This window comes from Plectropomus leopardus, chromosome 12, assembly GCF_008729295.1.
Source record: "Plectropomus leopardus isolate mb chromosome 12, YSFRI_Pleo_2.0, whole genome shotgun sequence".
Classification (NCBI taxonomy): Eukaryota; Metazoa; Chordata; class Actinopteri; order Perciformes; family Serranidae; genus Plectropomus; species Plectropomus leopardus.
The window spans coordinates 7,743,212-7,768,285 of NC_056474.1; the positions used below are offsets into that span (position 1 = coordinate 7,743,212).

General features: G+C 39.3%; 2 protein-coding genes across 2 annotated transcripts in view; one reads left to right on the forward strand and one right to left on the reverse strand.

Annotated features, from left to right (window-relative positions):
* Positions 1-11,504, reverse strand: part of LOC121951142 (collectin-12-like) — a 51,270-nt gene extending 39,766 nt beyond the window's left edge. Inside the window, exons 1-2 of the mRNA XM_042497390.1 lie at positions 11,087-11,504; positions 7,111-7,161 (exon numbers count right to left, since the gene is read on the reverse strand). Coding sequence (XP_042353324.1) covers positions 7,111-7,161; positions 11,087-11,093 — 58 coding nt within the window. The 5' untranslated portion in view covers positions 11,094-11,504. The remainder of the gene's footprint in view (positions 1-7,110; positions 7,162-11,086) is intronic.
* A 5,451-nt stretch (positions 11,505-16,955) lies between these two features.
* Positions 16,956-25,038, forward strand: clul1 (clusterin-like 1 (retinal)). Its single transcript, XM_042498276.1, has 9 exons — positions 16,956-17,039; positions 18,434-18,543; positions 20,127-20,275; positions 20,357-20,527; positions 21,424-21,859; positions 23,065-23,187; positions 23,308-23,522; positions 24,445-24,623; positions 24,864-25,038. The coding sequence occupies exons 2-9, from the start codon at positions 18,441-18,443 to the stop codon at positions 24,877-24,879; spliced, it is 1,392 nt and encodes a 463-aa protein (XP_042354210.1). The 5' UTR covers positions 16,956-17,039; positions 18,434-18,440; the 3' UTR covers positions 24,880-25,038.
* The last annotated feature ends 36 nt before the right edge of the window (positions 25,039-25,074 follow it).

Genomic DNA, 25,074 nt, shown 5'->3' on the forward strand with positions numbered 1-25,074 from the left:
TCTGCTGTTTTTCAAAGAGAGGAAGCAGAGAGGTTGATGTTGGCCCTCTCTGGAGCCAAAAGACCTCCATCAAGTGTAATACTGAAGCTGAACTTTTCAGCCTATCTGAGACTTGTTGACAGAAAATGGAGTCAGACACTTGCAGTTGTGTGTGTTATTCTTGTGACAGAGCCAAAACCTGCTGCGAAAGGAGAGCTTGACAAACCTCCATTATGTGAAAGAAGACACCCTATCAGATGACAGTTGGTTGTAGGCGTGTCGTTGCCATTGGTTAGCGTATGCCTCTGGGACACGTAGCGTGGAGTTGTGTGAAGAAGTTTGATGAGGTGGTTAGGCCGATTTCGGTTAAAAAAAAAAATACAGCTTTATGTAAAACCGCCAACTGACAGAAGCTCCATTGCAACTCCAGAACTGTCGTGCTTCATATCTGAAATCTTTTGTCATTGACACATTTAATTAATAGGAGCTGCTCATCTAATGACTCCATAGGAATGTCGGTACTGTATGTGTCTAATATGTTCCTGCTATGAAGATAAGATGGAAGTCAAGGCAGCTGGAGCTCATTTTGATCTCCCAGCTTGATAAAAAAAATAGAGCCATGTAGTAGTTCAGGCTGTCCCATATGCCATCCATATATAAATGTTCTGTGTCTAATACCAGACAGACCATGTTAAAAATTTGGCACTGTTACTATCTGCATACGCCAATGCTGAGCACTGTGTCCATGCTGCTTCCCTCTATCTTCCTAGCCGCCTCTTGTATTTAGATTTATGTGAATGTTTTTCTTAAAATGTGTTGATGTTCATTCAGATGTTGCCATGGGGTTTGCCACAGTATGGATAAGATATGGTTACAGTAGATTAAGTGTGGTTGAGGTTTGGTGACTAAAATTATGGTTAGAGTTTAAAACAACCCAACAGCATTTGTTGGTCTGCAACAGAGCACTAACTCTGGTTTCCTGACACTATAGGCCCATCCACCACCCTGATATTCACACGTATACACTCTGTTCATACACACACACTAAAACACTGGAGAGGCAACAGGATACGATTCATTCTGCTACTATTACTACTCAAAAACTCCAACAGCACTCATTTGCAAGAAGTGGGGAGGTCAAGAAAGGTGCAACTTTATCCAGATGACCTCGGACCTGTGGGCCCAACAACTTGATGACAGCCACTCACATTTGAATTCCCTTGTGAATCTGAAGAACACATTTGTTTGCTTCACTCAATACATAAAAGAACTTATAGCAAAATGAAAAAAAGCTGATTTTTGAAATCATAATATCCAAATTCTCTATGACATAACTTTAACAACACATAAAAGTTGTGTACCAGTATAGCAGCAATGTAAGAAACTAACTGTCCATTTAGAGCATGTGAAAGTAAATTATGTACATACTCCTGAGAGACAAGAGCACGTGTGAACGCAACATTACTGGTTTTCTCAATGGACTATATAAAAAAAGGTGGACATAGCCCAATGCTTTCTCATACCTAACTCACAGAATATGTCGATTTCCACTGACTTTCAAAACTACTTGTATGATCAGCCCCAAAAGGACATATACTACTGACACATCATATTGTCACTAGCAGGCATGCTACACATACCACATACTATCAGACTAGGATAGATTGTTATAATAGCAAAACTCAATGTTGACTTTGAGACATTAATACTGGTCTCCTGGGTGAAAGTCCTGTGTTTGTTTGACACAAACATTCGGCGGGCTTTGTCTGTCTTTATGTTATGCCTTGTCACTTCCTCCTCTGTTCATAAAATAATTCCGACGTCCACTAGAGAGTGCCACCTTACAGTAAACAAAAGTATGGGTCATTATAAGCTGCTTGCACAGTAAACCTGAGTGGATGTTTTTTCAGTAAGAGCAGGCTAACGTAGCCACCGTGATGTCTCTCACTGGCTTACTGACTTCTGTTTTGAAGCCTAGAGTTTGGCCTTTTTGCTATCTCCATCTTGTTTTTTGTTATTATAAAACCAGTGGAGTCGGCCCCTGCTGGCCATTAGAAAGAATGCACTTTTAAGAGACTTCCCGCATGAGCTTCACTGTTCAGACCTGGAAATTAACAATGGCTCTCAGTATATAAAGGACACCTTACCTTCTGCATTGGTACCTTATGTTGGCTGACATAAGTGATATAAGACAGAATTGTTTAGGATAGATGCAATCCACAGAGATGCTGAGAAAAAAGTGTTCTGCTCTTTAACAACAAAGGACATAATAAAGGACTGAAAAACATTTTTTCCCTCTGAGATACCTTTTTTCTTGTCATTTTGATGATCTGTGAGTCTCATGTTTGGCTGCATGCACAGTTATATCCCAGTTGAAGACATGCTGACTTGCACTAAGCCTCCACTTTGTGAACACATTCCTCTACAGACTGCCAACATGCTGCAGCAGACTTTGCCTTATCACCATCTCTCTTTGAGTCATTATCAGCTGTATTAGGCTGAGTGTTAAACAAAGGGCCACTCTTGAGTGCAGTGGTTTGTTCAACTGACCTGCAGCTGACCTACGCCTGTCCCCTCCACTAACGCTCTCAGCAGAAATCCTCACATGCTTTACGCTGGCCCCATGCCGGGATGCAGTGATTTGTGTCGTGTCTGGGATGAATTCCCGCCTGCCTGTCATTGGTCAATCCAGGATTGACCCACCATCCTTTTGACCAGTCACAGACCGCTCCTGCAGATCTGCAGGTCTGGGATAAGATCAACAACAAGACAACCCAGCAGGGCTCTGTGTTGTTTTATCTGTCTTCTTGTTTTGTTACCCTGTTGTTAGTGTCTACGTCTTTGTAATCCTCTAATGTTTTCTGCCTCTCTCCTCCTCCTCCTCCTGCAACTCACTCCGCTCTTTATTGAAAACACGAGCGAGTAATCTTTCATTAGGACAACAGAACACGAACTGCATGCATGCATGCCCTGGAGGAGGTTGTAAGTAACAGGCAGGCATTCCGAAAACATTCTTCTCTGGTAATAAAGTCCCCGTAAATTAAAACCACTTGCTGTTGTGCTCCCAAAAATAAGTCGAGCAAGGAATGCGACTCCTCAGACGAAAATAAAACTGGTGATAAATGTTCCCCCCTTGAATCAGAGAAAAAGCATATTGATAAAAGAACAAACAACCTCTGAGCACTGATGAACACTACAATGAAAAAAACAGCTGTATAATATAGAAATGTATACATTTTTGTGAAATCATCTCCACTTGAGGTTTCTTTTTCCATCCCCCTCTCCCCTCGGCACATTGCTGACACAGCACACAGACCCTGAAGGCCCACGGTGCAGACTCCCCCTCCACCTCTCGCTCTGAGTATATAGGTTTGGACTGAGTAAACTTCCAGTATGGATACGGGAAGTGGCTCAGCAACTTCTCAGGTTTGGACACACTCTCAGTGGGATAATAGACCTCTTGTGGAAAGCAGATGTCAAAATGAGTCAAGGACCTCATTCCTCTCCACACTGAGGACATACGAGAAGCATAGAACATATTTCCCTGCCAGCACACAACTATGTGTGGAGGCCACAGACAGATGACATGTGAAAGGAAGAGTTCAACAGTTTGGAAAATACCATGCTACACGTTGGGAGGTTGAATTTGGAGCTGGTGTGAGGAGGTGATGAGCTTAGCTTAGCATTAAGACTGGAACCAGCTAGCCTGAGTCTGTCCAAAGTTCAAGAGTACGTTGCGCAGCACCTTAAAGCTCCCTTATTTGCACATTTCATCATGTTTCTTTAATCTGTGCACTAACAGACATTTAAAAACAACAATTTGTAGCTTTGATGGCAAAGCAGTAATAACTTCCAAAACTGTTTCATCATATGAACTCTAGATAATATCCGGGCCTGATTTCTCTTTCATACGTGTAACACGCACATAAGTGTGCTACATAAACCAACTAATCCATTTGGTTTCTGCAAGTGGTGACACCTGAGTGGAGCGGGCGGTAGGACTTGATGCAAATTACACCACGGTCAACGGTGTCTGTCCCTTGACTTTTTCTGATTATTTCAGCAGCCCTTACAGACAGAAGTTCCCAAATTGTCACCTGTCTAGTTGGAAATGTCATCAACATGGCCACTTGCTTGCAGTGAATTCGATGAAAAATTACCTGCTCTATCCGGCATGGGCTCAATCCCACATTAAACGCACTATATACAAGGGCGTTAACACAGTAAAGTCTGTTTAATGTCCGATCCAACGGATTCAGACATTGTTTTTCTCACTTACAGCTCCTGCAAGTAATGTCAAGGTAATTTCAGGTTTGCAGCACATGTGAAAAGACCTTTAGAGTTTTGCTGTTACTAGGCGGGTTTCCCTTACATATCGGCGCAAACCTTAAGCGATATTTTTGAAATGTCGATACAACATAATTGCAGATAACTGCATTTCCACTGGATGATGTAATGCGACTTCTCCTCTTAAGGTAACATTCCAAGCAGCACGGATGTTCAAATATTAGCAGGTTTATTTTTATTGCAGCCACCACACTAAGTGCCATTATTTCCAAGAGAAGGCGATGTAGGAGTGTTATGCAAGCAATAATGGAAAGGCAAGCCCCCTTATACATGGGAGCGGCCACGTATGAGGGATTTCTGGGAGGTGATAGTCCCCAATTTCACAGAGGAATTGTGGATTCAAAACTTCTAAATGAAACACTCAACTTTTTAAGAGTTATGTGATGCAGTAACACCTCTTGTGTTGACAGCTGCATCATACCTTAGGGAGCCAGTTCCTATCGACAAGTGTATAGTCATAGCATGATGTGACATGTAAAAGCCAAAAAAGTGTTTCCATTGCAGTTTTACTAAATATGGCTTTTTCAAATTGCCTGAAATACCACCTCATGTGAGTGTTGAAATGGTATTTTTTTTTTTAATTTACATGTTTCCATTAGACATATTTTATATTTGCAATTTCAATTTGTGCAATTTAAGGGTTAACTGAAACCCACCAACAGTGGTGGAGATGGTGCACAGAAGTGGACTGATGAGTAGGCTGTTACTTGTCAAAAACAGTTTCTCTGTGCTTCCAGTCATTATGCTAAGCTAGGCTAACTGCCTCATGAGAGTGTTATCAGTCCTCTCATCTAACTCTGAGTACGAAAGAAGCACGATACTAAATGTCAAACTATTCCTTAAAAAAGGCTGAAGGGTCAAACATTGTGTTGTTGGGTTATTTGAGAAGTTTTTCTGAATGTTTCAAGCCTACAGGCAGTGAGCATTTGATACTCAACAGATGCATTTTGGGTTGAGTGTTTCTTTTAACCCTTGCTCCTGAGCAGCTGCTTAGAAACCAGAGGTCAAGCAGCGAAAGTAAAAAGTACAGATGTTAAGAATAAATAATGTTTTCATAAATCTAGCCTGAATCATATTCTGAAGAAAAATGTTTGGTGTTGAATCCAGAAAACTAAAACTCCTCTTCCAAAGAAAAGGTCAAATAAAGACACACACACACACACACACACACACACACACACACACACACACAAAGTGGTTAGGCAGTTTATCGCGGACACGTGCAAATTGATCATGATGACACACAATGTGGACTCCTACTGCACCTACACTTCCTGACATATGACTTCTGCGTGTATGGATGACACACATACTCTAAAACACCTCTAAAACCAGAGGGACCACTGTGACCAGTTCAACCCAGCGTGATCTCTGTTCTGGCACAGAAGCAGAAGAACAGGAGACACACATACATCCCACTGAAGTTAAGGTTTTTCTCAGCTATGCTAATAAAAAAAAAAAAAATTTGATTATTATTATTGGTTGTTTTCAGACAATGACATTTCAGCTTCTCATCTAACATCAGTCACCAGCAGTCCAGTACCACTGAAACTCGAGCACTTCGACCACTCACACTACACGAGCAAAATGTCAAAAAGTCAAGCGTCCGGGATAGTTTTCAAATTTGTGAAGATGACCTTCAAAAAAGTCAAGTACCAAACAAGCAAAAAAAAAAAAACTTTCATATATCACAAATCTACATCGATATCTACAACCAGCTTGTCAAATCACCTGATACAGCCTCGCCATTTGCAAAGTATTCTTTTTTTCAGCTATTATAGCTTTAATGTCACTGCAGCCTGCATGCTAACAAAGTGGATAATTTTCACTTTATATTATGTGCATTAAATGAAAACTGACAGTCCAACTTAAGTCCCCATCTCTCAATAGCCTTCCCCCCATGAAGCTTTGATTAATTGCAAGTATTTCTAATGAAAGCTTCATAACCCCAAAACTGATATTCGGGACAGCTCTAATTGGTACCAACATTTAAAACAAAATTAAATAAATACCCTGGCTTATGTACATAGTCCAGAGACATGCAATTCTTTTGGATAACTATTGATGCTAAAACCAAACAAACCGTCTTTTACAACCATGTTTAATATCTCAGACAAAAACCTAGTTTTCAAAAGTAGGTTTTGCATATTTCGCTAAAATCTCTCTTCGTGGAAACGACTGTGGCTTGTGTCATCAGATCCGACCGAACTCAAGGAATGTGTTAACATAACATTTTTGAACACACAGCTGGTGGAGGTACCAACATCTGGCCAATGGGTTTAATTTTTTTTGCCTGATGAGTGAGTGAGATTATAAACCTGCGTGGAAAATCTGGATCTGAGACTCCGATACATAAGAGGAAAAGGAAATCAGCAGACCTGTTTAGAGACTGACTTTCTTGGTTTTAGACTGAGTTATTATGTGTATTTTTGTGCCGAGCGAAACAAAAGTACACTGAGATGCTGATAAGGTTTGCAAAGTCAGTCGTCTGGTCAGGAACACCCAGGATGTAGCGGTTTCCCTTTCCATGGTACCCTGCTGATGTTTTACTAGAGAAATAAAAATGAAAGCAGTGGCCAAAAACAAGTTCTGGGAAGCGAGGTGTGGCCTCCTTTTAACCTTGTGGATTATTATAGGTGGATTACAGCCAAGCAAAATACTGTATTTTAAGAAAATATCCTTTCTGCAATAATTGGCATCACCAATGTGCTATAGGGGATATGAACAAGTGAAGGTGGTCCTTTAAGTTCACAGCTGGAAGTCAAGAAGTCACTTGATACTCACCAAACCTCTTATAACCAAAGGACTGCACCTCCTCCTCATCAGCAAAGTCGTCTGGAGGGAGAACACAAAGATAATGGAATTAATGTGCTATTTAAAGAGTAAAAACAGACACTGGGGCACTTCTTCCTATTATTGCACATCTAAATAATTAAATTTTTAAACACAAAAAAACTGAGGTCAAGGAATGCTAACAAGCTTTTCTCCAGAGGTCTCACAGTCTTCATCAGCAGATGGTTTCATCAATTTTCTACCAACTTATTGAAGACTGTGAAATGCTGTTGAAAGTTCCAGTTAAAAGCTGTTAAAGGGACTGTTCACCCCTAAATCAAAAATGCACCTTTTCCTCTTACCTGTAGTGCTAATTATCAATCTAGACTGTTTTAGTGAGAGTTGCAGAGTTGGAGATACCAGCCGTAGAGATGTATGCCCCCTTTTCCACTATTAAAACAATAATTTGATAAAATTTACATTTGAAAAACTCAGCATTAATGTTTATTCCAAAAATCATGACCCGGTTACTCAAGATAATCTACAGACCTTGTTGTGAGTAGTTTCATACAGGAACTATTTTCTTTCTACTGCATCACAGCGCAGAAGGAAGTGTGCATCTGCTCATAGACAAGAGCCTTGTGCTTATGACAGTGCAAAATGTAACCACTGATTCCTTCTCAGCTTAGCTGTGATGTTAGCTAGCTTGGTTGTATTGGGTAAGTTACACGCTTCCTTCTACACAGTGATAGGGTTGGAGGGTGCAGTTCAGTAGCAAGAAAATCCGGTCAACTGTGTCACTGTGTGGAAGGAAGTGTGCATCACTTGCTATCTCACGTAGCACCAATGAGCCAGCTGATGTTAAAACTCAGGCCAGGAGAACGCCATCAAATTTAACATCTAGCGCTGACGCAAGTCTCTAGTCCGTGAGTTGATGCACACTTCCTTTCTCATGTTGATACAGTTGGCTGGAGCAGTTCAGTAGAAAGAAAAAAGTTTCTACATGGAAACTGCTCACAACAAGGTCTGTTTATTTTGAGTAACTGGGTCATGATTTCTGGAAAGGGACATTAAAGTTGAGTTTTTCAAATATAATTTGTTGGCCGTTAAAGCACCACAAGCTGAGTGCCATCTAGTTCCATTATCTCGGAGAGAAGGCAGATATCTTTACGATTGATATCTCTAACACTGTTGCAAAGGTCAGTTTTGAACTTTCACAATCAATTTCAATTATATTAATCTCTTTTGGTCCTTTTATAAATATCATGATACAGAGATTGCTCCATCCTTGTTTCAGTTCACTTATGTGTTGTGCTTAATATTAAACACAAAATTCACCCTGTCTCGCATAGATGAGCTCAGCTCTTTTTAAGTAAACTCTTTTCTTTCACTTTGTGGGATTACTCCCATCTCCCATGACCTGACAGGCCCAGAGAGTCGCCTCCTTTTCAGGCAGCTCTTGCGCCTGTGGGAAAGTACTCTGCCAACTTCAAAGCTTTTTTTTTCTGTGTCATCATCCACGGCCAGGGAAAATAAAGAAACACCACATGTCCCAAACATCTTCAGAGGAAAAACATCTCTTCATCTAAAATGCCAAATGCAGTGAGGTGTGACGGTATAAGAGCAATGGCTGTCCATCAGAGAAGTACAGGTGAAAGAAAAAGCTGACTGTTTTGCATGTCTCTTCCTGAGTTTACTATGCAGGAATGTTCAGAAACGGCTGTTCCTGGGGCTTAAACCTGCAATAAATCACAGGGACTTTTTTAACAGACATGTCATGAGAGCAGAGCGAGTGGAGAGGTGACAGGAAAGATCCAAACAGTTGTAAATAATCTGAAACCACATCTTACTTGTGGAATTTGCCTTTCCCAATACCCCCAATAGTCTGTGTCCTGTTTGTGTTTCCAGGCAACATGATTGTGTCCCATTACAACGGTAATGTTACCGTAAGTATGTTTGGCTTTTCAAGAGTGATTCGGGGAAATAGAGTTCATTTCATTTTGCTCAAGGGGTTGAAAACTGAGCAGATTTGAAAAAAAAGAGTCAAATTTAAGGTAATTTGGATTTTGGGATGAAACTGCAGCATGGGTCCATGATATTTAAGAGGGATTGCGCAACATGACAGAAACTGATCCCACCAAGCACTGATTGGGTGATTTTGCAGATGTCTAGGCATCGTAAATTTGGTTAAAAAGTGAACGATTTTTAGATATTCATGTTACACATAACTCTTGATTAAACAACTATTTACTGACTGCATTTCAAAACATAGTAAACACCAATTTCACACTGAAATATAGTCACTGAAGTGCTGTTAAAAGAATTATATCTGGTAACTACAACTACTGCCCGTTCTCATTCCTAAGTCATTAAGTAGATCCGCATTTGCAGTGATTTCGGCATAAGATCCCAGCACCAAAAGCCACCTTTCGCTGACCAGGTGGTGTCATCTGAGAATGCGGCCTGGCAGAACCAGCGGGGTCTTATGATACACCACCGGATGTATCATAAGACCCCCATATATGATGGGTACAACAAACCCCAGACTTTCACCCAGGAGGTCAGTGTTTGCCCCTTGTGTGAATGGAGGTCGACTCTGTTTCGGAGCCAGCCACAAGTGACCATTCGACAATCTGCAGTTTTTCGCACTTTCACGTTAGCTTTATTTTTCAGTCCCACAGGTTATTGCTCGTCAAAAATGAACCTTACAGCTAAAAAAGTTTTGTGTTTTTCTTGTGGTTTATTGCAGGGGGCATGTGCCCCCTCATTATTTGCATGTGCAATCAAAAGATAAAAAGCCGTAAAAAAAAAAAAAGTTAAATAAAACAGAGGACTTTCATCTCGATGAAATTGAAGACATTTACACAATAAATTGATGCCAAAAAGACACAAATGAGTGCATAAAAATTCACCAGGATGCAGGAAATGTTCCCGTGTCCCCCATTGTTGACACAAAACCTACGCCCCTGCTGGTTCTGCAGTATACCTTTCTACAGTTTAAAGATGTACACAGAGCCGCCCAATCCTTATAACTCAAAACAAAGAACTAGAAGTAGAAAACACACAAAAAATCTAAACTAAACAAAAAAGCTCCCACTACAGTCCTCTAAAAACAAGGACATAATGGTGTTTATGTCTCATTGCCTCTCACAGCAATTACAGTAGCAACAGGAAGTCACATTAGAGATTTACTGTGAGAGAAGAGTTGTTCAAATTCATGCCCACAATGCAGAGCTTTGTATTCAATGATGGACCACAGGGTGGCAGGAGTCATGAAGTGTTTAAACAGCGTAGTAATGGAGCAGAGCTTGCTGACCTAAGTGCCTTTGTAAGGAGGTGAGAGTGACATGCACAGCGTCCAAAACATCAGCTCACCATATGAGAATCTGGGCAAACTTAAAATAATCTTTATTTAAATTCATGACTTGTTACCCGCTGACCACCATGACTCATGCACTTTGGAGTCTGAGCTATATTCCATGTAATGTGTTGAAAGGAAGCAAGCCATTGGATTAATGGACGCGTGTACCACAATAAAGCTGTTCATGCACGGGAGTCCAGCCTGACTCAGTGTTTCCTGCACTGCTTTTTATTCATATTTTGCAAGAGAAGCTTTGGATCTAATGCATACAAGACTTCAAGTGCAACAGAAAAAGTACAAATAAAGTTCTAACAGCAAGTAACTAAACTAAAATCACTTTTTTGGCTCTGTTGTGAATAGTTGTGTTAGTGTAGGTTAGTGTTTGATGTGCAGCAGCAGCCAGATGCAAAACAATCCCAAGCAGAGTCCCTTAATTTAAACCAGATGTCAGACACGAGTTGTAGCCCACGCATTCCTCACGTCTCACACTGAGAGTAAGAGGCAAGAAAAAAAAGCGATGAACAAAGTGCGACGAGAATGGTGCACGAGCAGAAAATAGATCAAATGCGCATAAATGAAACTGCAGCGTGCATTTAAATTAGTATCTGTTTTGATGAATGAGCTTACCTTTCATTGTGCTTTGCAGGACTCTACCGTAGTGAAACTTGTTTGAAGTCACATCCAGAGCATCGCAATGGTATGTGCCCAAAAGCTCCCTTTGAGCGCACAGCGTTTTGGATATGCGGCTATCCCAGTATCCACAGTTTGTTTGAGTTGTAAGGATTCAAAGCTCCATTCGTGACTCTTTGGGGACGATCTCCAGCAGCGCAGGTAACTTCTGCGTCGCACCTCAGATGCTGCAGCAGAAAGAGGAGGGAAATTTGTTGCAATTCGGAGTTACAAGAGGAAAAAAGAGTCTTCTTGTTAATCTGGTAGTTTGTAGAGATGCTGAGGTGAGGCTGTATCCTTATCCAGCTCAGCACTCTGCTGGTACCCGCAGCAGTAACCGGAGAAACTCAAAAAGTGAAGGAATCCAAACGTGAGAGGAAGTGGTGCGCCCGTAGGGCTGCACGGAGAAACCACGTGTTCCCACATCTGTGCGCACCGTCTGCACTGATTACTTTGTGTGTGTGTGTGTGTGTGTGTGTGTGTGTGTGTGTGTGTGTGTGTGTAAATATTGTGCACAAATATGCTGAATACGCACTATTCCCACTGACAAATCAACAATAAACAGGTGTTGTGTTTTGATGTCTTAATTAAAAGACAATAAAATCTAATTACAATAACATACTGCAGCTTTCACACACTAAAATCAAAGCCAGTGATTTATTAGCTTATGTAGAATTACTTTAAACGTTGCACTGTAAATATTAGTAATATTGAATTAAATTAGAAATACTGAGTTGACTTAACTTAGTCTATATCAACTTATTATTATTACTTATTTTGAGTTACTTGCACTGAATATTAGGAAAATTTTGGACGAGTGCCTGATGCAAAATTTTGTTATCTACTTTGTACATTTAATTCTTATTTTGATAAGATTAGCTGAGTTTAGTGGTTTTGCAAAAAACTGAGATGTTTTTGTATTGGTAACAACTTCTCACAAAGTGGGGCAGTTTAAAATGTCTAATTTAACTTCGAAATCTAAAAACATTAATATGCAGTCCCCCATAACAAAAGTTTGCTATATTTAATTTCAAAAGTGAGGAGTGCATAACAGGTTTGCACTGTTATTTTTTGCCACATGGAGGCAGCAACAAGCTGATATGAGGAATATGATTCCTTTAAAAAAAAAAAGAAAAAGAGAAGAAGGCAATGCGCAACTAAAGAAGAAATGACCCAAAATTAGCTTGAAATTAAAAAGTACAAGAAAATTACCTGACAATTAGTATGAATAATAGTTTTATTTCTTCCCTTTAAATTTTTCCCTAGCTTTTTAGAGAAATTTACAAAATCAACTAATTGCTTTTGAAAGAAATCGAACCAATTTGCTCAAGGTTTAAAGGGTTAAATACTTGTGAAAGGCATCTGAAAGCAGCAAAAAAAAAAAAAGGAAAGGGTGATGTTGCCCCAGGTTTCAAAGGGTTAAAGGGATAGTTCACTCAAAACTAAAAATCCAGAGAGAGACTTTTGGAGTTGGCAGCAAGCAACAAATCCCTTTGTCTGATTGAGAAACTACTGTGTGTGTGTGGGAGGCTTCCAGGTAGCATGTTAACACTGGCACACAGATACCTCGAGCTCCTGTTGGTCTTGTGTGAGTGCACAACGCAGCTCTAACACCAGGAGCTACAGGTTAAAACAAGGACGAGAACATGGCACCAGTGATGTTTTTCCAAACAAAAACGTCGTCGGGGGCTTCAGGACACTTGGATTACTGCAGACGAGCAGTATGGAGACATATTTGTGATTTCATTATGTCTTTTTTAACAATTGAACTATTTGCCTTAATTTTCTTGAGAAACGAGTGTAACACCTTTCCCCAGTGAATTTCCAGCAGTACTAAAAAACTTCACCAGACTTTCCATCGGTATATCAACTGAATTTTCATTTTTGGGTGAACTATCCCTTTAACACAAGAGAAGAAACTAAATAATTACAGAAATAGATTTATTCTAACATCTGCTGTTAGTTTGCTGAAAGGGAAAATTTCCCTCATGCAATAACTGTTTTTAATTTGAGTTTTTGTTTCTCTCACACTTGTTGCACGCTCATTATTGTATCTTAGGCTTCGAAGAAATCTGCTACGAGTTTCCCTTTGAGCTTTTATGCTGATCGAGCTACAGTGAGACATAATTAACACCAATCCTGTTCCTTCAAACAAAACTCAGCCCCGCTCTGTGGTTCCCAGTCGTTAACGGTTTCATCCATTACACCTCAGTTCTCTGTGAAGCAGTTTATCCCCTGCACCTGTTTATCTCTTCAGCTCAGGGCGAGATGCTTTGATCAGCAACACAAAACTTAACACAAGACCACATCGTGAGCTCGTTATATGGACCTGCTGCTTCACCTTCAACTTTATAAACATCTCCAAAAACTCAAACCTGCACTTAGGGAGATGTAAAAACATCAGATTGCCAGAAAAAGTCAACCACACTTGCATCAGTTCCTAAACTTTTTCGTGATGTATTTTTATTCCTCTGTGATTGAGTAAATGCAGCCTCAGACGTTTTTATTGTCAACTGTTTTACGTTTAGGTCAACCGCGGGAGAAGATGAGAAGAACGTTTCTCCCCGCAGAGTTATAGAAACCAGGTGTTGGAGGTGTCAGCGAGGCAGCAGAGCGAGCTGAAGCACTGGCTGTTTTTGATTATTATCCAGTGAGGACCTCATTTTCTGGGTCACAGCATGCAAAGAGGGCACATTTTTGGGGTAGATGGGGCACCGGTGAGGAGACGGGGACAGAGGAACCCTCTCACCCCGAGTCCCTCGCATTCCAGGAAAGGAGATGCTAAACAGCTTCCTGCTGAGAGGAATGTTTCTTTTGACTAAAAATACATCGGATCCACATGTGGGTATAGGTCTAAGAATAACTGGTGGTAATTTATACACGACAGGCTGATGTTCAACCAATTCAAAACAACGGCTAAGGCTGCACGATATCTGATAATGTTGTTAAATATCACGATAATATTACTTGCAATAAATAAACAGATACTAAAGTATACTTGGTTCTAAATGAAGAAATGAAGTAGATGTAAAAATAGTTGTGATGCTGTCACAGATTTGGAGCTTGTTATGATGAGCATTCAGTGATTGGTCGGGGGGTTGGAGGCAGACCTGCTGTTGCTGCCGTTTGACACAGCGCTTAAAGACCATCTCCGTGAGCTGCTCTCCTCTGGCTCTCTCTCTCTACCTTGTCTACACATAGATGTACTAAGAATCTGGATACAGCCCTGGAGGCGGGGCCTTGTTGCACATCCCACACATAGTCATTAACCCCGACATAAAACAGCTCAGCTCTGTTGTTAAACTTGTCAATAACCATTGGGTAACGTTGGTCCAATATGGACAATGAAAAGGTAAGAATTTTGGAGCAGCAACACCCACAATTTTATGATCAAAACTGGAAATCCTACCGAGATGTTACATGAAAACTGGAGATTTGTCAGACGATCAGCACTGAGCTGGTTGGAATACCAAGTGAGTAACAAGGGAAGCGTGTTATGCTGTATTAGCTGACTAATGTTCCTTTTTTTGACACATCACCATAGCAACATATCATTATGTGTATTGTATTTGCCATCCTACCATTCCATTGGACATTTTTTTTCCTATTTTTTGCCATGCTGAGGGTGTCGCCATCTGCCGGACTCCATGTAAACATAACAGTTAGCCCTTTCACTGTGTGTTGCAGGCACAGAGCTGTGATGTCATGGGAAACAGGGAGAGAGAGGGGCTGCACGAGTCAATACGCTGCACGTAGCTCTACAATGAAATGAGATTTTATCTGTTTTAAATAGACCTACTAAAATTTGCTGTAAAGTTGCACTGATGGGACAAATTACATGGTCTTACAGAATTCACAGGGATTGGCTAAATTTGCATTTATTGTTGCGACTGCAACATTGGGAAACTGCCAAGGGACTGGGTAGTTAAATTTTAAAGTGCAGTTTTCTACTGACACTCTCTTTCAACTAAAAAATCCCTGACAGTAATAAAAAACATATTGTGGAGCCCTAATAAGGGCTTATGTGTATTTCTACCTGTGTGTGAATGTGGGTCAGATGTATATTTACAGCAGCTTATGTGTTAAATGGATGCAGCTCTGCTCTCATGAGATCAGCATGTGGCTCAGGTCCAGTAAAAACAATCTTTGATCATGTGATCTTTTCATATTAAAGAATTACTACAAATGATTACAATAATGTTTCCACACTGACAAAGTCCCTCGTCAATCACTCATATCACACACTCTATGAATTACTGCACAGTTTACTGTGATGACATCACTTGTGTGCATGTGGGGATTAAGCCTTGTGTGTGTGTGTGTGTGTGTGTGTGTGTGTGTGTGTTGCATTAAGGATCTCCCACTGAGGGATAAATTAAGAGCTGATGCACCCCAAAGGGCCCAACCCACCACAGTTTATAGACATATTTTTTTAACAAGTGTCAATATTTGAGTGTATTATGAACATTTCCAGAACATTTTGCACAAAGAAAACATCTGTTTCTTAACATTGTCTTAAAATTGTTATCCTACCATCAGGGGTACTCGCAAACCCCAGATGTATACTTTTACTCATATTTAATGGGTGCATTATTCTATCAATTGTTTATGATTTTGTCAATCAGTTTGTTCCTGATGACTTTGAATCACTGTTTCCATACCTGTTCATTGTGTTTTGTTTTGTTTTGTTTTGTTTTATTTTTGGGTCTAAAGCACCCAATTCTGATATGCAGTTTTAAAAAAGACCTATTTAATAAGTTCATGTTTGCCACTGGTTCTAATTTATTTAAAGGAGACAGATTTTCTCATGTGCCGATCCTAAATATCAGAATTTAAATCTGCTTTTAATGTTTGATTTATGCACAATTCATGCTTGTTTGTCCTGTTTTTATTTACTTTGTTTTATTTATTCTCTAAGTGTTACTAACTTTATTTGATTTTGCTTTGTTAAGCTTCTGAGTATTGTGAAAAGTGCTCTTTAAATAAAATGTATCATTATTATTATTACTATTATTAAATACTAAGTTAAGACTACTACTACTAAGTTAAGATTATGTTTAAAAGCAGCTAACTATAACTTAACTGTAACTTTCCTAAAATAATAATGTTTTTTTGTTGTTTTTTTTCAGATGACACTTCTTACACAACTTGTAAAGAAATCAGTACACATTTTCTAACAGTAGTTTGTTCTCGGGGCACTAAAACTATGAAATATGCTGGAAAATCTCACCAAATAAGGGCAATATGAAAACAGAGAGCCTTCACTTTCTGATAAACATCCTTATCCTGCATTAGCAAAGTAAACAAAGAGCTAACAGAGCACTGGACAAGCATCACGAAGAAGACAACACTGAATTCTCACATAAAAACAAAAACAAAAAAACAATACAGAATTGCAGAAGTTTTAGAGATATCTTGTAGACTAATTTCTGTGGCAATATTCACAGGAAATAATCTGCTCAAAATTCATCCAAATGCTTGTTTTGCACAAACTTCCTGCAGTTAACGCGTTCACTCTTTAGGTTGATTGTACAATTTGTGTGTTTTTTTCTGTATTCTCATTGTTATGCATTGAATATAAAATATCTGAATAATATTCCACTTATTCAGGTTTCATGAGTTCAGACAAGGACAGAAAATGGGATTCCTTTAGAAAATAGGTTGGGAATGACCGTGAAACAGAACGTCTGACATGACTAAGCAACCTCTTATGCAAAACAAAGCTCTGTGACAGCATGTTGGATGCTGGATTAACGAGCACTGACATCAAGCAAAGACTGTAATAGGATGAAGCTCAAGTGGAAAGAGCACAAATAGACCCGGTCAGGTCAACATAAACTTCACGGCTACTGTCCACACCGAGCACTTTGTTTATTCCTGCCAGCCGAAAAGCACCTGCAGTCATCTACAGGTAAGTTTCTCCGCTGTGATCGTCACTTTGGACATTTTTGTTTATTTTTTTTTTGGGGGGGTCTTCTTTTGATGAGTCATTAATGTGCATTTTAAATATATGTGAGTTTAATTAAATATTTTATTGGTATCATAATGTATTTTTTTAAATGGGATGTTATTAAAGTTAACTTTAGTTCATTTAATTATCACATTTTCATTATTTTAACTGCTCATTTTGTTTGTTTCTACTTTAAAGTGATATTTTTGAAGTAAAATTATTATGATTACTGCAGTATTTTTTTGCACACTTTTTTTTAACATTTATGTTAAATCCATAATTATGCATTTATGTATAGATTAAGTAGCTCCTGCACTGATCTTAAAAACAGCGGCTACATGTTGTGAGGAGGATATAATAGAGCTGATTGTACCAGCAGCTTAAACCTATAATGAAATAAGTCAAGTCAGTACATCCCCATTTACTTTAAATCCCTGCTGGATGCAAACTTGTGTAACTCCTCGTGTGGCCGAACTGGGCCAGCTGAGTTTAGCTCGTTACAAACTAACATGTAAACACAAAATTATGTCAGTTTTTTTTACCTTCTGACACAGCAGATGGTCCGAACATGAACACGGCTCGCCAAGTTTTTAAGCTGACATGGGCCTGATGATGTATCCAAATAAGCGTCTCACCTCCTTCTGTTAACCTCTCACATTTAGCCCTCGTGCAACTATTGGTACATTTTTTGCTTTTTTTTTTAACTTTCATTTTTGGATCATTTTGGCTGTGTTAATGCGTATTGCATACATTTTTGGCAAAGGTGTTGCAACAAGGTGTTGGTTGCAACATCATATCTAAATCTATCGTATCTTAATACAATGGAATACGCTACTTTTTACAAAAATTGACATGTATCTTGTTTTCAGTTTATTTAAACTATATTTTACAAGGTAAGTCCCGTTGAGACAACAATCTCTTTTTCAGGGGAGACCTGGTAACAGACACCTAAACTTCAGGATCTGCTGATATGATATGATATGATATGATATGATATGATATGACATAATTTCTGCATCACTGCAAATAGACTATTTAAAGTTCTTTAGAGACTCATTTCTGTTGTCTAACTTCTAAAATAAACTGCTCCAGTTACAATCTGAAGTGCAAGTATTAGGGACGTTTGACTGTAGTTTAAATCCAGACAGATGTGTAGCACCACCAAGTGGCAGACCTCCTTATGACCGTGTGCAGTATTATTTATGTTTCATTATGCTCAAGCTCAAAGCTGATTGGCCCTCTGGATCAGACTCACGAGCACCTGTTGTGTTTGTTTCCCTGTTTAAACACATTTTGTGTGTGTGATCATAAGATAAATGTGATATTCTGTAGCGTCATTTGTCGTGTCCTTTCAGTTTAAGAATGAAGCTCCTGCTCGGTTTGGCTGTGCTGGTGGTGACGCTGGGGGCCCTTTATTCGGCCCCAGAGGACCAATCCACGAGCATCTCAGAGGACACCTTAAAACGTGAGTCAGCACAGAAGAATCTACATTTCTTTCCATTTTAATTTATATTTAAGGAAATGTGTGGGATGTTTTGTACCAGAGTTAAAAGTAGCGATGTGTTGATCAAATACTAAGTTTTAGTATCATTGTGATAATGGCAAAAATCACTGAATCAAATATCACAAAACAGAGAAAAAGCATCAAACAACATAATCTATTAGCAAATCTATTAGTCATTGAAATCGCTAATTTTACATCAACTTCCTGCAGTTAATGTGTTTACAATTTGGGTGAATTGTACAGTTGTTATGTTGTTCTGATCTGTTATTGTTATGATTGAATATGACATGAAATATCCATAAAACATGCCAGGGGTCATTGATTCAAGGACAGAAAAGGGTCCCTTAAGGAAAAACTGTTGGGAGCCACTGTATTAGCCTAAACGATCCCATAAATGCTTAACTAAACTTTGCACAGCATGCCAAAAAGTGACATGTCACACGAGTGGCACAGATGAGCAGCACGTGTCACAGAAAATGACGTTAGAGCTTGCACTGTCATATCTTTTGATATTTTTATTCAGTGCAGCTAACTTGGTATCAGGTGCAATATTAGCCTGAAGTTCCAGTTGAGAGTGCCTTAAGAGTACATGTGCTTTATAATGTGTTCCACTGTGCATTTTACACTGCACATGCTATTATTTCAGTGTTAAGGTACATTAATATAATCGTCAGTGTTGCAACTTGTTTCTTGCTGAGTGTTCGAATGGTGCTAACCGATCAAAATTGTTGCCTAAAGTTCTCTTTGTGTGGAAAAACAGTCGCACAGCAAGTGTCCCTACAATGTGATCAATATTTCACTATTTCTCTGTTGGAGCTGTGTCTTCTGATATATGATGTAAATAAAGTGTGCATACAATTATTTTAAGAAACTTTCTACGGCTCTTTTTATCATTTCAGGTTACTATTTTTATCCCTTTAAAAGCTGCTTCGTCATCATTTTTCTTGCTTTCAGACACCTTTCACAAGTAATAAAACCTTTGAAATCTGACCAGATTGGTTTGATTTCTCTCAAAAACATGGGGGAAAGGCAATGAGCAACTTGGCGGAAATTCCCCGCGAATTGTAAGAAAGTAGTAGATTTATTTTAAAAAAATGTAAAAGCTAGGGAAAATTGTTCAGGGAACTATATTTATAATTTTCAAAATTAAATGTTTAAAAATATTTCACAATTTTATTATTTTAATTTGAAGTAGTTTTTTAAGGTCCTTTTTTTTAAAACTTTCCAATTTAATTTAATTTTAATTTAATTTTATTTGTTTGTTTTGTTGGGGGGGGGGGGGTTGCCAATTTTTAAAAAAAAATTTCTTTCTTTTTTTTCTACTAATTTCTTGCTAATTTCTGTGTCATGTCTTCTCATTGTGCTCATTGTCTTCTTCGTATGTTTTGAAAGGAATCAGGTCAATTTGCCCGGGTTTTAGAGTCCTCAGATGTTTTGATTAAGTTCAGGGACATATAAATCACATTGCAGTCATTGTTTTGTGTGTGAAAACATGATATTAAGTATTTAAACATCTCACCCACATTTGTGTCTCCTTCTCTCAGAGTTGTCCCTGAATGGCGAGAAGCTGGTGGATGAGGAGGTGAGGAGAGCTCTGTACGGGGTGAAGCAGATGAGGGAGGTGATGTGGAGGAACGAGCAGAAGCACGAACACCTCATGAAGTCCCTCCGACACAGCAGCGACAAGAAGAAGGTGAGACTGCCGATAATCTGAAGGAAAGATGGACAGAGAGAGAAGCAGGCAGATGAAATATGTTTTGCTTTGGGCCACCAGGGGGCAGATCAGCTGGCTAAGGAGGTGACTGAGAAGCTGGAGGAGGCGGAGGAGCAGTGTAAAGACTCCCTGCAGACGGAGTGGGAGGAGTGCAGACCTTGTCTGGAGGATGCTTGCAAGAACTTCTACACCTCCACCTGCCGCCGGGGATTTGGCATTTTCCATGCCAAGGTATGAAAACTACACCTCTGACTGTCTTACTTTAACCTCCAAACTCTTGCAGAAACAATGACAAAAATAACAAAAGTGTATAATAATAAAAAAATAAAAATAATTCTATTATATAGCACCTTTAACTATTGGGTCCCCCTTTAAACAAATTACAGTACTCCCCCTCAAATGCAGTTTTCTGTCTGTAACTCAACCGCTATGAAAATATGATGGATTAATATTTTTTGTTAAATATTTTAAACTACTTCAGTCCTGATCATAACTATCAAACGTTCATTCATTTCCAGAATGTTAACCCTTTAAAGGCCAGTATTTGTTATGATACCACTGATGTTTTTTGTTGAAAAAACAAGCAAACAACAACACAAAGATGGATTAAAAGACATTTAAGTCTAGCAATATTTTCATTTTTATTTGTATTTTTGCAAATCAATATATGTCATGGATTAGCAGCATGACTGAATTTGATGATTAAAAACAGAGTTTACTTAGACTTTAACTTCAAACAACTTTATTTACCCCAACAGGGAAATCCATTTTCACAATCTGACAGTTAAACAAGCAGCACTCAGCAGTAGTAATAGTGTATCAGAGTGTGTGAGTGTGTTTACAGAGTGCTTTGACAAAAAAATAAATTCAAAAAATGGATGGATGGATGGATTAAATAGAAGGCAATACAACAATGGAAATATATACCGTAAATGTGCAATGCATCCCAGGAGATACAATTTGTGATTTGTTGACTAAAGTTCACTTTTTCAAAGAAAAAAAATCATAAAACTCTTAAAACTATTTAAGTGGTTAAACCCCGGTAATCACGCTGGGACCCTGCTGTTGGTTATCAGGTCTCAGGTGACACTAAATCTCACTCACCTCGCTGACTTTTCCTCCTGCAGGTGGAAAACTTCTTCCGCAGAGTTTCCAGGCGCTTCGGCCCTCGTGAGCCTCCCATGGACGCAGGGGACATCCTGGTGAACCAGGGTCCTGACACCGACGCGCAGGTCGACCGCATCGAGGACTCCTTCAACCGCCTGGCCAGCAAGGTGGGCCTGCTGGTGAACCGCAGCGTCTCGCTGGTCTCCAGGATGAGCGACAGGCTGGACAAAGTCCTGCAGAGAGCCTTCCTCAACGACACCGACCTGCTGACGGAGGACGCCGACCCCGACCCCTACAACCCGAGCCGGGACTCGGGCTTCCTGCAGGGCGTGGGACTGGAGGAGGTGCTGGACTCCTTCTTCGACTTCGGCAAGAGTGTGGTGGAGGAGTTTGGGGCGGTGGTGACCCAGGTGTTTGATGACATCCAGGAGGCGGTGGAGGAGGAGAAGAAGAAAGGTAGCGCGAGCAGCGGTTAGTTTTGGAGTAAATACCGTAAAACTTCAATAATAGCGCAGATTGATATTTGTTAAAATCGTTGACTTTAACAGGCTTAAGGACAGGCGCTTGTAAGAGACGTGATTTTATTTCCTTTCTTACAAAACTGTTGCTCAGAAAAGATGGGATCAAATTATTTATTTAATCTCTTGAAAACGGGGCAATTTTTTTATTTTTTTATTTTCAAAAACGTGGGGAGACGGTAATGTCTCCAAAGAAATCTATGAAAAGTACAAAAAATTACCTGAAAAATTGCCAAATAAAAAAGCCAGAAGTGACCTAAAATCCTTTAAATAGTCAATGATTCTGTAAAAAAAATGTAAATATATAATTATGAATATAGTTCCCTGGACATTTTTTTGCTAAAAAAAAAAACAAACTTCTGCATCTATTAATCTCTTTTTTTGTGTGTGTCTTCATTGGTGCTCATGGTTTCAGTAAAGCTAAATAAATGACTAAATTGTCAAGAATGCCTCAACGCTAACATTGAGATTAACATATCCAAATAGACAAAACTTATAAATACATATTATATTCATTGTCTAAGCAGATAACTAATGTTTAACTCCAGCAGGTAGCTGACAACCCAGTTTTACACATCCAAAGAACTGCTATAAAAATGAACTGCATGGCAACTAGACAGGAAGAAAGAAAACTCAACAGCAATGTCTCTTTCCAGAAATCATGACCCACTTACTCAAGACAATCCACAGGCCTTGTTGTGAGCAGTTTCATGTAGAAACTTTCTTTCTAAACTACAACCCTTAAAATGTATCACTGGGCAGTAAATGCAGGCCTAGTTTGGTAGAAAGAAAATAGTTCCTTTGTGAAACTGCTGAAAACAACACCTGTGGATTATCTCGAGTAGACGGGTCATGATTTCTGGAAAGAGAAACTGCCTGTTGAGTTTTTTTAATGCATTTTTTGGCACTTTGAGCACCACAAGCTGAGTGCCATCTAGTTCCATTGTAGTGGAGAGAAGGCAAACATCTCTACGGCCAATATCTTTTACTCTCACACCATAACAGTCGAGACTGATAAATAGCACTACAGGTAAGAGGGAAAATATGTATTTTTGATTTTGGGATAAACTGTCCCTTTAAGCCAATGCCAATCAACAAAAAAGATCTAATTTTCAACATTTTTTTTTTTTTTTTTGTTTACAGCGAGGGTAAGTTTCCCCCGTTTCCTGCAGAACAGGAGGTTGTGCCGGGACCTTCGCAAACAGACCTCAGAGTGCTGGCAGCTGCAGAACCAGTGTGAGTCCTGTCAGGGAGCCCTGCTTACAGGTGACGCACCAGCACCACCAGCATCACCAGCAGCACCTGCAGCACCTGCAGCTCCCTCACAGCTTGTGTTTCAGCTGACATCTCCTGCATACCTCTGACCGCTCCTCTTCCTGTCTCCAGAGTGCCCCAGTGTTCGGGAGCTGCACGTGGAGCTGGATGAGGTCTCCCAGCTGGTGGATGTGTCCAAAGAGCAGTATGATGAGATCTTGTCTATTGTCCAGCGCCACACTGATGAGACGGTGAACTGGCTCAGCAACATGGCAGCAGAGTTCAGCTGGGTGGCTCAGGCTGTGGGCAACAGCAGCACTCCTGAAAACATCTTCCACATCACCAAGGTGAGGAAAAGAGATCAATGTAAAGGCAGTGATATAAAACAACACTCATTACAGGAATACTTCACCCACAAAATGATCATTTGAATACAATATCTCACAATGTGATACATTGAATTTGTCAGGAAAACTGCTTCCTTTTTTTTTTTTTCCATGAAACAGAGAAAAAAAGATTCCAAAAAACGAGAAAAATCTTGGCATAAAAGGGGGCCGCATCTAAGACCAGCGAAACTTCATCAAATTATTCATATTCATTCCAAGTCTCATTTATCCAGTCACATGCTTGGTACTTTCCAAACACATGCATTTTCACCAAAAATTTAAAATTCAAAATACTTGTGGTTCAAGTATTCCTTTAAACCCTTTGATACCCGAGCAAACTGGCTTGATTTCTTTCAACGAGCAACTTAAGAAGAAATGGCCCGAAAAATAGCAAGATATTGGTCACAAGTTACAAGGAAATTGTCTTAAAATAAGCACATAAAAAGAAAAGTTAAAACAAACAAAAGTTAAAGCAAATGCTAAATTTAAATTTAATATATATATATATATATATATATATTCTTTTTCCTGTACCATAATTTTATGTATATAATTAGGAGAATTATAAGTATAGTTTTCTGGACATTTTTCAATCATTTTTAATAATGTCCCATAATCCCCCCAAGATAATTATCAGATGATTCAGATAATTTTCTTGTCACTTTTTACCTTTTTTTTTTTTTTTTTTTTTTTTTGCAGTTTTTGGGACATTCTTGTTAAGTTGCTCAATGTTTTTTCCCCACTTTTAAAAAATTAATTCTCTCTGGTTTAAATGCTAGTAAAAGACGTCTAAATGAAGCACAAGAAAAGTGATGTCGGTCCAGATGTTAAATGAATGTACAGCGACAGGACAGTGTAAGAAATGCCTTTTTCTGCCCTCCAGGTGGTGCCAAAGACCAACGATGAACAGAACAAATCTGTGACTGAGACCACGGTGCAGGTGAACATCCTGAACTCTCCCCCACTTCTCCTCTCTGTTCCCGGGGAGCTGGAGCTGCAGGACCCGGCCTTCATCCAGTACGTGGCCCAGGAGGCTCTGAACAAGTACAAGGAGATGGTCAGGTGAGAACGTTTACCGACATCACAGGGTTGAGCGACAGCTGACGTAAATATGCTCTTTCCAAGCTGTCCTGCTGTAAATGTTTTTTAAATAATAAAAGGCACATATTGACATTAGACCCTAAACTTAAGGAAAAAACATGTTTCTGAATTTCTGTTTCAACCTTTTCTTCCAATATTTAATGTTAATTTAATGTTTAATGTTAAACAACTGACATAAATGCATTCTCTCATTCTTCTCAGGTACGAGGACGAGTAAAGCTACCGTCTCCTTTTCTAAACTTTCACCAGCACTTTCTCTAAGAACAGAACTAGATTGTGTTCCTGTATAGTCCGCATAATCTTGTTAAAATGTAAATACACTATAACTGAACCATGTCAATCGTTGCTATTTATTGAATGTAAAAAGAAGAAAATGTACTCACCTGTTGTCAAATGGTGTACATAAATAAAA